At 44.8% G+C, this 14,407-nt stretch overlaps 1 protein-coding gene across 24 annotated transcripts in view; it reads left to right on the top strand.

Annotated features, from left to right (window-relative positions):
• The window catches only part of MAPK8IP3 (mitogen-activated protein kinase 8 interacting protein 3), a 76,174-nt gene that overhangs the window by 11,764 nt on the left and 50,003 nt on the right, over window positions 1–14,407 (top strand). For all 24 annotated transcript variants that reach the window (XM_021529609.3, XM_077786779.1, XM_077786777.1 and 21 more), the window contains exons 2-3: window positions 13,182–13,302; window positions 14,048–14,118. In XM_021529609.3, coding sequence (XP_021385284.2) covers window positions 13,182–13,302; window positions 14,048–14,118 — 192 coding nt within the window. The remainder of the gene's footprint in view (window positions 1–13,181; window positions 13,303–14,047; window positions 14,119–14,407) is intronic.

Genomic DNA, 14,407 nt, shown 5'->3' with positions numbered 1-14,407 from the left:
AATCTTCTACTTCCATCTTTGCTAAATAAATGCCTATAGGGATAAAAGCTGAACATAGAATCACAGAGTGGTTTGGATTGGCACCTTCTGCTGTTCCAGGTTGCTTTGAGTCCCACCCAGCCTGGCCTTGGACACTTCCAGGGATGGGTCAACTGCAGCTTCTCTGGGCAACCTCTGCCTGGACCTGCCCACCCTCACAGGGAAGAATTTCTTCCTAATATTACATTTAACCCTGCCCTCTGACAATGGGAAGCCAACTGAGCGTGTCTGTGGCCTCCTCAAGACTCACTCCAGCAGCTCTACATCCTTGTGGTGAGGACCCCTGAACTGGAGGCAGCACTACAGGTGGGGTCTCACCTGAGCGAAGTCAGAGGAAGAATAACCTCTCTCACCCTGCTTCCCACGCTGAAAGGAAACCACAGCTGTCTCAAGTGAGGGGTTTTCTCCCAACACAGCTTTCACCCACAGCCCTGCTCCCTCACTCAGGTCTGGACTGAACCACAGCACTCCCTTTGCTCCCACTGCGCTCCCACTGCGCACGCAGCCACCACAAATTAAGGCCACATAATGAGATTCCTGGATCTCTGTGCATCTCTGTCTCTGTTTGGTTTCTCACTGATGTGATGTGATGATTTCTGATATATTACTATTTTTAGTCATTTTCTTCCTTTGCAAGAGACAGGAAAGCAGGAAGCCAAGCAATCTGCAATATACCACTGCTCTTCAGAGGCACAGTCATTCTTTGGCCTTGGGATGATTTTGTGCTAGTTATTTTCCCTCTAAAAAGTAGTGTGTGAGCCATTGTTGTTTGCCATAATCCTGGATTATTACAGATCAGTGATCCTACTTGAAATCTAGGGATAGAGCCTAGCAGAAAAAAAATCCATGTGACATTTATATATATATATATATATGTGTATGTGTGTGTGTGTGTGTGTATCAGTTTCATATTTGAGTTCTCTTAGATGACTGAGGCGATAAACTGTTTAATTTTTCATATTCAGAAATTATTCTTTGCCATTAGGGGTAGAGACACTGAAAAAAAAAAAAAAAAGGAGAAAAAGTAATAAAATAGTAATGCTTTGGTCAGCCTTGCTGTTGAGAGCTCCTGGGGTTGGGGGCTGTTTCTGCTTCCAGTGCACCCACTTCTTTGTCATGGTGGGAGACCAAAAAAAAAAGGTACTTTTTCTTTACCATCAGTGGAATTCTCGTATCCTTTTTTATTTCTTTTTTCTGAAGGTCTTTATTGCATCTCCATAAAGCTGGAGTTGGAAGCTGTGAATTCTTGAGGTGAGGGTGTCAGCTGAATTCTGTTCAGTGAAGCCATCAGGGAAACCAATGATAGCACTTGGCCCTGGGAACTAGAAACCTTTGAAATCAAGGGCAGCTGCAGAAGCAGGCTCAACCTGGTATGCTTCACCACGACCAGATATTTCTCTTGCCTCTTGGCAGCACTAAACTAGAAGAATACAGTCAACAAATTTGCGATGCAGTGTTAAAACTCAGCTTGGGCATTGGGATTGTGGCAGAATGTTTTGAAAAGAGTGTATTGGCTTATTTTAAAATGTGTTTAAAAAGTCTTTGAGACTATGCTTTTTGGTTGTTTCTTTGGAGTTTTTTTGGTCCCCTACTTGAATTCAAACTGACAGAGAGCAGGGTTAGATTGGCTGTTGGGAAGAAATTGTTCCCTATGAGGGTGGAGAGGCCCTGGCACAGGTTGCCCAGAGAAGCTGTGGCTGCCTCATCCCCAAAAGTGTTCAAGGGTGGTTTAGATGGGGCTTGAAGCAGCCTGGTCTAGTGGGAGGTGTCCCTGCCCATGGCAGGGTGCTGGGACACAATGGTCTTTTAGGTCCCTTCCAACCCAAACCAGCTGTGTGATTGTGTGCTCCTATTAAACATTTATAACAAAAGAGAAGTATTTGTAGTGTCTGCTTTCAGAAGTCATTGGGATTGTACTGTTCTGAGGTCAGAATTGCGGAGTTGATTTCTCTGAATATTCCCTGTCCTTAGGAAGGTTTGCTATTAGCATCCACAGAACTTCGGAATTTCATATTTGGACATCAAACATCTGTGCAGCATTTAGGGAGGATTGGCTGGGCATACACTGAGATAAAAAACAGAAAAAGCAGGAGAGTATATCATAAGGATTCTTTTTCTGCTATAACTGGATTTGATGCTTTTTGTAAATATTATAGACAGAAAATATTCTGATGGGAAGAGACTTATAAGTTAGCATTCCCTCTGCCTGGTTATTTTTAGAAGGTTTGAAGAGTTGGGGTGATATACTGGATCCTCTTCAAGTTACTGAGAAATTCCCACAGCTTCAACAGGGCCAGGATTATATAGCCCCTCTGAAAGAAATAGGAAAAGTGAAATGCCAATGGATATTTGTTTACTCAATAACACGTACTTGCAGAATGACTGCCTCTGGGAGCCTGGTTAAACAAAAAAACATAAAAAAAATAAAAAACACATTATGCAGTTTGTGTTCTCTGTTTTTCCTGCCCTGTTGCAAGTTTCCAGAGCCATGGGAAGGCAGAGTTTGGTGTAGAGAGCACTATGTGACTGGGGATTTCTTGTGAGCTGGGGATACACTTGGTAGATTGAGTTAGGGCAGGAGAGATCCTGAAGCCAGTCTAGCTGCTCATCTGGGCCACCTGCAGCCACATGCCTTGGGTGGTGAGCCACAACTTGGGGCCTGTGGTCTGGCATCATGCTAGAGATGAAGTGCTGTCTCTGCTGGCTGTCTCTGGAGACTCTCATTCACAAGAGTAACTTATGTGAACATTATGAACCTGTTTTCTCCAAACTTCTGGTGCAGCTTAGTTGTATTTGTGGGTGTGTTCACATCTCTGACTAAAGTTAGTTACATCTCTGCTGTTTCTAGTGGCTAGAGAGGTGTTTCCCTGGATGATGTATAGAATGTCTGTTGTGGCTTACTGGGAAAAAATAAAGCCTGCCTGGATACCCTGGTAAGAACTCATTGGTGCCATAAAGGATGAGCAGTAGTGACTGCTTATCTGGACATTAGGAGCATCTTCCTTGGGCAAAGCCTGGCAGGAATTATTGTGGATAAACCAGGACTCCTGAACAACTGATCAATGTGATCAAGCAGAAGCTGTTTATTGTTTACATTACACAGACTTTTATAGATTCTACAAACTACTCAGATCACACTTCTTGAGTGATGCCTTTGTCTTGTTCCCTCATTCTCTGCCTCCATTTCTCAGTGTCTCTGATTGGTTACTGTGCAGGTGTTCTACAGTCCTCTGTTATCTAGTTCTTGTGATCCTGGTATGTTGTTTCTCAGCTTCTTCATTCTTATTTTAGCACAGTTTATGTCTTAGTAACCTTGATGAATTCCAGGGTGCCCTGAGAAAATTCTGATAAGAACAGTTAAAGACAGTATGGCTGGTGCACACTGAGCCTACGTTGTTCAGATACATTGCTACAAGGAATTGAATCCTCGTTCTGTTGTGTTGGCTGCTCATTTTACTCTGGATTTGGGGCTTTTCTTGCTGTCAGAGCTTGTGATGAGCATGGAGAAGCTTAGGTGAAATGAATTCTGATGTCAGAGCAGGTATAAGGTGCTGCACAGCCAGAAACTGGGTCAAGCCATTGGGCCCCTGCATATAAATGCCATTGTTTGTTCTCCTCAGCACCAGGATGGGCCATCTTGCAGTGCTTTATTCCAAAATGCTGTTCTGCCCTACAAAAAGTTAGGGAAATATTAATTTTTAATATTGTTGTCTCCATGTCTCTTTTCCAGGTGCTTAATTGATTTCTAGTTTTATGTTTATTTCATTACTTTTGGGTTGCAAAATAGACAGGTATGAGGGAAAAGACTGAGCCATAATTGTAGAAGAAATAAAGTTAAGAGCGGGGAGGAGGGGGTGTTTCAAAGTTAACGGGGGGAGGAGGGGGTATTTCATGTTCCTCAGTGGAGAAATGGGAGCAGGACAGTGGTAAAAGCTGAGCCACTGCAATGTGATGGGGATTTAGCTCTTGGCTGTAATTAAAAGGGTTTATGAGTAAAGCTTTAGCACAGAGTGCTTCCAGCAAAATGCTATGAGATAGAGTTTATACCAGGAAAACACTCTCTTGCAATAACTTCCATCAACCTCCAGATGGAGCAAGTGAAACTGCTGCTTCTCAGCTCTGTTGCTCATTGTCAGTGTCTGTTAGGACTTCTTTTCTTTTTTTACTCATTTTGAAATCAGATTGTTGTTCTGAAAAAGTATTCAAAAACAAATCCCAAATTTGCAAAGCAGGTTGTTTTATAAAGTTCTCAGAATCTATAAAACAGGTTGCTGGGTGAATGACTAAGGGATGTCAATGTTTAATTGACATCTCAGGAGGAAACACATACTTAAAAATTTAAACCCTTGAACAAGCTTAAAGTATAATTAATAAGTAGATGTTTAGCCTCTGAGATGACTTCTTTATAATGGAAGAAAGGTGTTGGCATTGCTGCTGTTTCTAGAAAATTCTGTGCAAAACAGCCATAAGTGGAAAAAAACCCCCAAACCCTTATTAAGGTAAATTAGGACAGGAAGAGCAATAAAGTTAAAAGCCCAGTTAGAGGTTGAAGGCACTGCAGAACACTATGTGCAGGGAAGCAAGAAGTGGCTAAAATGTTTTTGATTGTTTCTGTAAGTACAGATATGTGGGAATGTAAATTGAGTCACTGCTCCCAGGAATTTACTGAGCAGTTTTAAAAGTTTGCAAGAATCATAAATAATGTGGCTTTCAGTCATCTGCAGAGAGGATCCAGTTTACAATGATGGCTCCAGTGTCCCTGCTAATAATTCCAGTAAAAGCAGTAGGGAACATGCACGTGGTTTACCCTGAGAGTGCAGCAGTGTAGACTGGTTCATGTGCAGAATTTAACAAAATAATCTTACTGAGCATTTAAATGTGTTAGTTTCCCTGAGAGTCTTTGCCAAAAAAGGATTCTTACCAGTGTCTGTCTCTTTTGTAAGTAAAACAAAGCTTTAATTTGTTAAATCTAAATTCTCATGCCCCTGAGCAGTGATGTTTGTGGAGAGAACACTTCCCCATGAAGAGGGCAGAAGGGGAGGGATTTTTCTCCCCATTATCCATGCTTTTAGACAGAGGAGGTTTCTCCAGCCAGTCTCCATGTGCTGGTGAATCGGTAAATCTAATGGGCCTGGACCTAAGGAGGATTTGGCAAACAGACGGAGAGAGAGAGAGAGGCAGAGTCAGGAGCATAGCCTTGTGAGCTCCTCACATATCTTTGTTACTTCCTGTGGGCTCCTCTTGGCCTATAAACATTTTTAAGGGTGGATTAAAGCCTGCTTAGCTTAATTTCCTTCTCAATGTCATCCTCAGCTGCTCCAGATCCAGGGCTTCTCCCAACCCTAGCCATGCTCATGCAGCTCAGCTGTTGGGTTAGTGTTCTAGTTACTGGACTGGTTGGTGCAAATAATGCTGTACTTTTGGCTTTATTGGGAGGAACTATTCAGGAGTAATGTAATCAGACTTTAATTTTTGGGTTTATAAGCCAGGCCAGGATGTGTACTGCAGCTGGTGGGATAACTTTACAGTGCTGTGTCCTTGTGAGCCTAGTGGCTTGGTTTGCTGGAGAGAGGTGTGTATTATCTGAGTCTTAGAGACTTTCCCACCAGTTTGTGTCTGGAATGATTCTAGAAGCAGCTGTTTCTATATCTAGATGTGTGGGCTATGGGTCATTATTGCATTAGTGTATTCTGCAGAAAACCTCTGATAGCCATGTATCACACAAGAACCAGTCTCATCCTGAAGAGAGGTGGAGCTGCATTCACTTCCCAGGGATCCTGCTTAGTTTGAATATTTCATGACACTTTATGATATGATATGATATTTTAATGGTATTATGTGATACTAGATGATATTTCATAATATGGAGTCCCTCTGGCTCCAGTTCATACCATGAGTTGTGTAATATACCACAGTGGAGCTGAACAGAATGTTCCACATGGTTTACTCTGCTCTTGTGTGCTGGTGTCCACTTCAGGGAGTGACAAAAGTTCACAGGCAAAAAGTGACAGTTTACTGAAAGAGCACCCTGAAATCAGGTCTTTTCCTGTTGTGTTTTCATAGTGAAATGAGTGTATCTCTAAAACCTTTCTTTTGGTCCAGTGTCCTGTGCAGGAGTCACACTGCTGTGTGCAGCTGCCTCTATGTTGGTGATAATGAGAGTGAGCAGCACCAGAGTTGGAGCTTAGTTTTCCAAAAGACTTGCACATTTCTGCAAGACTTGTTCCCACTCAGGAATTTTGGGTGGAGCTATCTATATCTGCATCATTAGCAGAGTTAGTCTGAAGGTTTCTGACATAGGTATTTTTAAATACATGATTGTAAGTAAATTTTTCTTCTGTGACATCAAATTAACAGGAATCAAAATTCAGCCTGGTATAAAGAAGACCAGCATTGCTGTCCTGGCTTGTAAAATAAGCATGTATTCTATTTGCCATCTGTTGGAGGTTGGGCAGTTTTCTTATCTCTTCCAAGAACAATGTCTCCCTCCGGGGAGATATCTTCTGTTAATAGAATATTGAATGACTTCACTGCATGACGGTAAGTTACATCATCCCATTGTGAGATGCTCCACCCAGAGGGAGGAGCCAAGCATTCTTACCTGCATATAATCAGCACTTTTTGGGACACTGGCAGCCACTTCGCTGGATTCCAAGAGGAGCAGCTTCTTCTCTGCTGAATTCCTAGAGGAAGAGCAGGCCCAACTACCATCAGACCTTCAGAGAAAGCTACACCCTTCTAGGGATCACCACTTCAGCAGCATTTCATCTGCCACTGCAGGTGGAGCAGCCACCATTTTAACTGGACTACTGCCAACACCCTGACTCTTCAGGGTGTCAGGTTTCTGACTCCATCACTAGTTTAGTTTGTACTAATTACATTTTTTAGTTATTATTTTTATTTAGTTTTTCTCCTAGTAAAGAACTGTTATTCCTATTCCCATATCTTTGCCTGAGAGTCTTTTTTTAAAAATTGTGGTAATTCGGAGGGAGGGGGTTTACCTTTTCCATTTCACAGGAGGCTTTTGCCTTCCTTCACAGACTCCTGTCTTTTCAAAGCAAGACACATTTTGGCACCCAATGTGGGGCTTGAGGGCACTGAAAGGGGACAAAAAAGGATTAACAGTTCTTAAGTAATTTAAGGGTTTTTTTTGTTGTGTGTGCTGATATAGAAACATCTCTAAGTATCACCATGTGGTCTAGTTTACCCTGGTTTGGGTGGCATGTGGTTGCAGCTGTATTTCTCCCATTTGCAGGCCCTTATCTAAAAATGGGTCCTATAACTAAGGCTACTGTGTCTGTTATATAGTTTGGCTTATGGGTTAATAAGGTGAGGAATATATGGATCTTTAAATTCCTCTGGAAGGCAGGTACATGGATTCAGAGCTATCACACACTAACTATGTTTTTGGGGTTACTTTAATAATGGTACCTACTGTGAGGAAATGACACCGGGAGAAACTTTCTCCCAACCTTTTAAACATCTTTTTGGTTCCGCTCCACCAGTTCTCAAAGGGTTAAGATCCTCTCTAAGTGCTAATGATATCATACAGTGGGTAGTGTTGCTAATATGCCTGTTATATTTAGCACTCGGAGATAATGGAAGATTAACCTGGATAACTACCCTCACACCTACACCAGAGACTGGAGATGCTGCTGCTCCAGAGCCTGACCCTGCTCCACAACCCACCTCAGAAATGAACCACCCAGATTGGGTGAGGGTTCTGGTTAAGGAGATACGAGAGATGCTGAAGGAGTGCATTTCCCCAGCTGGTGAGAAACCGGCCCTTTGCCTTGAGGAGGGACAGTCTAATAGTACAGCTGTGGAACCCACAGATGTTACAACTGTCCAGGTTCCAGCTGAACCACAAAGGCAGTCACAGCCAGCAGCAGTCACCCCTGTAGAAACAAGGAGGTCTAAAATGAAAGCAGAGCACCCAGATAGGGATAGGAATGGAGGAACCTCACAACCCACAGGGGAGCCAGAGGTTGCGATCATCACCGAGTCCCTGACGTATCAAAGTCTGCGTAATATGCACAAAGACATTGTGCAACGACGATGTGAGGCTTGTACTACCTGGTTACTCCGGGTCTGGGACCTTATGGGTACAGGCGTGCAGCTGGACGGTGGTGAGGCAAGGAACTTGGGACCCTTGACCCAGGACTCAGGTATGAATCAGATTTTTGTAAGGGAGCCAGGATCCCTTTCTCTCTGGGAGAGGCTTTTAATGAGTGTCAGAGAGAGGTTTGTCCACAGGGAGAGAATGCAGGAGCACCAGCACAGAACGTGCTGGAAAACCCTTGAGGAAGGGATCCAACAGCTGAGGGAAGTGGCAGCATTGAAGGTACTCTTTTGGAGGGATGGACAGCATGATAATGACCACGGCAAGATCAGGTGCACAGGGCAAATGCTGTGGAGTCTGGCAAATCTTGGGCCATCTCAGTACACCGCTTTAATTGCAACAATTGATGCTGGCACTAACCGAGAGACAGTGGGCTCTGTTGCCAGTAAACTTAGGAATTATGAGAGTATGATTAATGGCCGAATGCAGGCTCATATCTCAGCTGTGATTAAGGAGTTCAAAGAGGAGATGAGGGAGAAGATGAGGAAGGTTAATGCAGCACCCGTGAGAGTCACAGGCCCCAGAATCAGCGCCCAACAATCCCCAGCTAGAGAGAGAGGGTACACCCCAAGGGCTAATCTGTGGTTCTTCCTGCGTGACCATGGGGAAGACATGGGGAGGTGGGATGGGAAACCCACTTCTGTCCTGGCAGCACGGGTTCGTCAACTCAAGGAGGGAAACTCTAACCGGGGGAGTTCCACCAAAGTGAAGGTAGCCTCAACCTTCCATGACCAAGCTTTTGGGTACGATCTGTCAGACCCCCTTGAAGGGACCTCTAGTATGTATGCCCAGGAAAGGAATAATAACCAGTGTTAGAGGGGCCCTGTCTCTAGCCAGGGAGAGGCATGGGAAAACCAGATCTTTTGGACAGTGTGGATCCAATGGCCTGGCACATCAGAGCCACAAAAATATGATGCTTTAGTTGATACTGGTGCACAGTGTACTCTGGTACCATCGGGACATGTGGGGGCAGAGCCTGTTTCCATTGCTGGTGTGACAGGGGGATCACAACAATTGACTCTGGTGGAAGCCGAGGTGAGCCTGACTGGGAAGGAGTGGCAGAAATATCCTGTAGTGACTGGCTCAGATGCTCTGTGTATCCTAGGCATAGACTTCCTCTGGAACGGATGTTACAAAGACCCAAAGGGACTCAGGTGGGCTTTTGGAATAGCCGCTGTAGAGGCAGAAGACATTAAGCAATTGAACACCTTGCCTGGACTGTCAGAAAACCCCTCTGCAGTAGGACTCCTAAGGGTGGAAGAACAACGCGTGCCAATTGCGACCTCGACAGTGCACCGCCAGCAGTATCGGACGGATCGAGATGCCGTGATCCCCATCCACAAAATGATTCGGGAGCTGGAGAGCCAAGGGGTGGTCAGCAAAACCCACTCACCCTTCAACAGCCCCATCTGGCCTGTGCGCAAATCTGACAAAGAATGGAGATTGACTGTGGACTATCGTGGCTTAAATGAAGTGACTCCGCCACTGAGCGCTGCTGTACCGGATATGCTGGGACTCCAGTATGAGCTGGAGTCCAAGGCAGGAAAGTGGTATGCCACTATTGATTTTGCTAATGCGTTTTTCTCCATTCCTCTGGCAGCAGAATGCAGGCCTCAGTTTGCTTTCACCTGGAGGGGCGTGCAGTACACCTGGAACTGACTGCCCCAGGGGTGGAAACACAGCCCCACCATCTGCCGTGGACTGATCCAGGCTGCACTAGAAAAGGGTGAGGCTCCAGAACACCTGCAATACATTGATGACATCATTGTGTGGGGGAGCACAGAGGCAGAAGTGTTTGAGAAAGGTGAGAGGATCATCCAGATACTGCTAGAAGCTGGCTTCGCCATAAAGAAGAGCAAAGTCAAGGGACCTGCCTGAGAGATCCAGTTCCTGGGAGTGAAATGGCAAGACGGACGGCATCAGATTCCCACTGAGGTCACCAACAAGATCACAGCGATGTCTCTACCCACCACCAAGAAGGAAACACAAGCTTTCCTAGGTGCCATCAGTTTTTGGAGAATGCACATTCCTGCGTACAGTCAGACTGTGAGCCCTCTCTACCTGGTCACCCAAAAAAAGACTGATTTCCACTGGGGCCCTGAGCAGCAACAAGCCTTCACCCAGATCAAGCAGGAAATTGCTCATGCAGTAGCCCTTGGCCCAGTCAGGACGGAACCAGATGTGAAGAATGTGCTCTACTCTGCAGCTGGGAACCATAATTTGTCCTGGAGTCTTTGGCAGAAGGCGCCTGGTGAGACTCGAGGCCGACCACTGGGATTCTGGAGCCGAAGTTACAGAGGGTCCGAAGCCAACTACACTCCAACAGAGAAGGAAATCTTGGCTGCCTTTGAAGGAGTTCAAGCTGCCTCGGAGGTAATTGGCACAGAAGCACAACTCCTCCTGGCACCTCGACTACCGGTGCTGGGGTGGATGTTTAAAGAAAGGTTCCTACTACCCACCATGCCACTGACGCCACATGGAGCAAATGGATTGCCCTCATCACTCAGCATGCCTGTATTTGAAACCTGAATCGCTCTGGGATTTTGGAGATAATTATGAACTGGCCAGAAGGTGAAAACTTTGGCGTCACTGACAACGAGGAGCAGGTACAAGCGACAAGGGCTGAAGAAGCTCCACCATAAAACCAACTACCAGCAGAGGAAACCCGCTACGCTTTTTTCACTGACGGTTCCTGTTGCATTGTAGGGATGAACTGGAAGTGGAAAGCAGCCGTATGGAGCCCCACACGCCAAGTTGCACAAGCTACCAAAGGAGAAGGTGGATCGAGCCAACTCACTGAACTCAAGGCCGTTCAGCTGGCTCTGGACATTGCTGAAAGGGAGAAGTGGCCAAAGCTCTACCTTTATACTGATTCGTGGATGGTAGCCAATGATCTGTGGGGCTGGCTGGGAAGGTGGAGGAAGGCCAACTGGCAACGTAGAGGAAAGCCAATCTGGGCTGCTGATATATGGAAAGACATTGCCTCTCGGGTGGAAAAGCTGACGGTGAAAGTCCGTCATGTAGATGCCCATGTCCCCAAAAGTTGGGCTAATGAGGAGCACCGAAACAACAAGCAGGTAGATCAGGCAGCAAGAATAGAGATGTCAAAGATAGACTTAGATTGGCACCATAAGGGGGAGTTGTTCCTGGCTCGATGGGCTCATGATGCCTCAGGTCATCAGGGCAGAGATGCCACCTACAAGTGGGCACAAGACTGAGGGGTAGATCTAACCATGGACAGTATTTCTCAGGTTATCCATGACTGTGAGACCTGTGTGGCCATCAAACAGTCCACGCGGGTGAATCCTCTGTGCTATTGTGGGTGGGGGTCCAAGTACAAGTATGGGGAGGCCTGGCAGATTGACTATATCACACTGCCCCAGACACGCCAAGGCAAGCGCTACGTGCTGACCATGGTGGAAGCCACCACTGGATGGCTGGAGACTTTCCCTGTACCTCATGCCACTGCCCAGAACACCATCTTAGGCTTGGAAAAGCAAGTCCTGTGGAGACATGGCACCCCTGAGAGAATTGAGTCTGACAACGGCACCCATTTCAAGAACAGCCTTATCAACATCTGGGCCAGAGAACATGGTATCGAATGGATATATCATATTCCCTATCATGCTCCAGCTGCCGGCAAAGTTGAACGGTGCAACGGACTCCTTAAGACTACCCTAAAGGCACTTGGTGGGGGAACTGGGAAATTAACCTGGCAAAAGCAACCTGGATGGTCAACACCCGGGGGGTCTGTCAATCGAGCTGGCCCTGCCCAGTCAGAACCCTTACACGCAGTAGATGGAGATAAGGTCCCTGTAGTACATATGAAAGGTATTTTAGGGAAAACTGTTTGGATTAATCCCATCTCAGGCAAAGACAAACCCATCTGTGGTATTGTTTTTGCTCAAGGACCTGGTTACACTTGGTGGGTAATACAGAAAGATGGGGAAACCCGTTGTGTACCACAGGGAAACCTGGTCTTAAGTGAGAACTGTGTGTAAGATTTCATTGCGATGCAGATGGAAATAGAATAAGGGGTGGATAATGTCCTGGCTTGTAAGATAAGCATGTATTCTATTTGCCATCTGTTGGAGGTTGGGCAGTTTCCTTATCTCTTCCAAGAACAATGTCTCCCTCCGGGGAGATATCTTCTGTTAATAGAATATTGAATGACTTCACTGCATGATGGTAAAGTTACATCATCCCATTGTGAGATGCTCCACCCAGAGGGAGGAGCCAAGCATTCTTACCTGCATATAATCAGCACTTTTTGGGACACTGGCAGCCACTTCGCTGGATTCCAAGAGGAGCAGCTTCTTCTCTGCTGAATTCCTAGAGGAAGAGCAGGCCCAACTACTACCAGACCTTCAGAGAAAACTACACCCTTCTAGAGATCACCACTTCAGCAGCATTTCATCTGCCACTGCAGGTGGAGCAGCCACCATTTTAACTGGACTACTGCCAACACCCTGACTCTTCAGGGTGTCAGGTTTCTGACTCCATCACTAGTTTAGTTTGTACTAATTACATTTTTTAGTTATTATTTTTATTTAGTTTTTCTCCTAGTAAAGAACTGTTATTCCTATTCCCATATCTTTGCCTGAGAATCTTTTTTTAAAAATTGTGGTAATTCGGAGGGAGGGGGTTTACCTTTTCCATTTCACAGGAGGCTTTTGCCTTCCTTCACAGACTCCTGTCTTTTCAAAGCAAGACAATTGCTGAAGATGATAAAGTTGTGCTGGTTTATAGAATTCATGTTGGACCGTAGTTTATATATTTATTATGCATTAAAGATAACAATAAGTTTCTAATTTAAAATAGATCTTTCAGCTTGATAAAATACTGTTGTGCTACTTACAGTACTTAAAAATTATTATTTCTGATTTCCTAATTTATATTCCCTCACTTTATATTCTCTCAAATTTCTATTTTTGTGAGGAGAGGAAGGGTCATGGTAGGGCAAACTGATTTTGCATGTAATCCTCATCTGTGTCTCCTTCTCCACTTCTTCCCTATGCAGAAGTTCATAGAGTTTGAAGATGCACTGGAACAGGAAAAGAAAGAACTACAAATTCAAGTGGAACACCTTGAATTTCAGACTAGACAGCTGGAGCTGAAGACCAAAAACTATGCAGACCAGAGTAAGCAAAGCTGTTAACCAGACATGATTATACACATGCTTTCTACACACATACAGTGCTACTTTAAAAAGAATCTGCATAGGTTTTTTTGTTTTAATGTAATTTGTGCAAAGCCCAAAATATCTGGTTGTCCCTTACTTTGATGTAAAATTCTGAGCTTTCCCAAGGCTGGGATGTACCCACACTAATTCAGTAGAGGCTTCATTTCTTCTCTTTTGTGGTCAGTCTCTCCAGATGCAAGGTATAAGATTTGGGCCTTTGGAACCTGGTTTCCAGTTTCTCCTTGCAGAATATTCCGTTCTTTTAAAAATCATCACATTAGTTAGTTACTCAGTTACTTAGTTTGTGTATTTGTTTTTACAAATACTTCCTTAATATGTGCAGTCATTGAAGCTCCCCTCAGAATTTTTTGGTGTTTCAACCAGTACACTTGCTCCTTAAGTAGCCAGAAGAGCCAGTCCCAGAAGACAATAAATTGTTGCCAAACTAAGATGCTTACAGGGCACCAGGCTACTGCTGAAAAACTAATGTGGTTTTATTGCATTTGTGGTGCAAAATTGCTGGTATTGCGAACATGCAGGTACCCATGAAACTAATGAGTGTAAAAAAGACCAAATCCCACAGTTTTCTTTGTTTTATTCAGTAGGTATAAATTAATTTCTAAAAAAAAAGGCTTTGTTTCTCAAATAGTTTATTTTGAGAGCCAGGTTTCAGTTAGCTGATAGTTGGGATCTTCTCTTGGCAGTTTCTCGACTGGAAGAACGTGAATCAGAAATGAAGAAGGAGTATAATGCTCTGCATCAGCGTCACACAGAGGTAGGAGATCATCTTTCTAAATAAATAAACTCTTTGTCTATATCTACATGACTATATCATGTCAAAGAACTCAGCTTTACAATCCTAGTGATGACTAGAGCTTCTAAACTTCGGCACCATCAGAAATACCTAACTGGAGGTTGTAAAGAGGATGGAGACAGGCTGTGTTCACTGGTACCCAGTTGTTGCTGAGCAGGGCACGTTGGGCGGCTGCGGCGGGGCCGCGACCGTTCCCTGCGAGCTGCAGTCCCAGTTATCGGCAGGGACAGAGCAGGGACACACAGCCATG

Source organism: Lonchura striata, chromosome 16, assembly GCF_046129695.1.
Source record: "Lonchura striata isolate bLonStr1 chromosome 16, bLonStr1.mat, whole genome shotgun sequence".
Lineage (NCBI taxonomy): Eukaryota > Metazoa > Chordata > Aves > Passeriformes > Estrildidae > Lonchura > Lonchura striata.
Note: the sequence above shows the minus strand (reverse complement) of the source record. Positions and strands in the feature narration are given on the sequence as shown.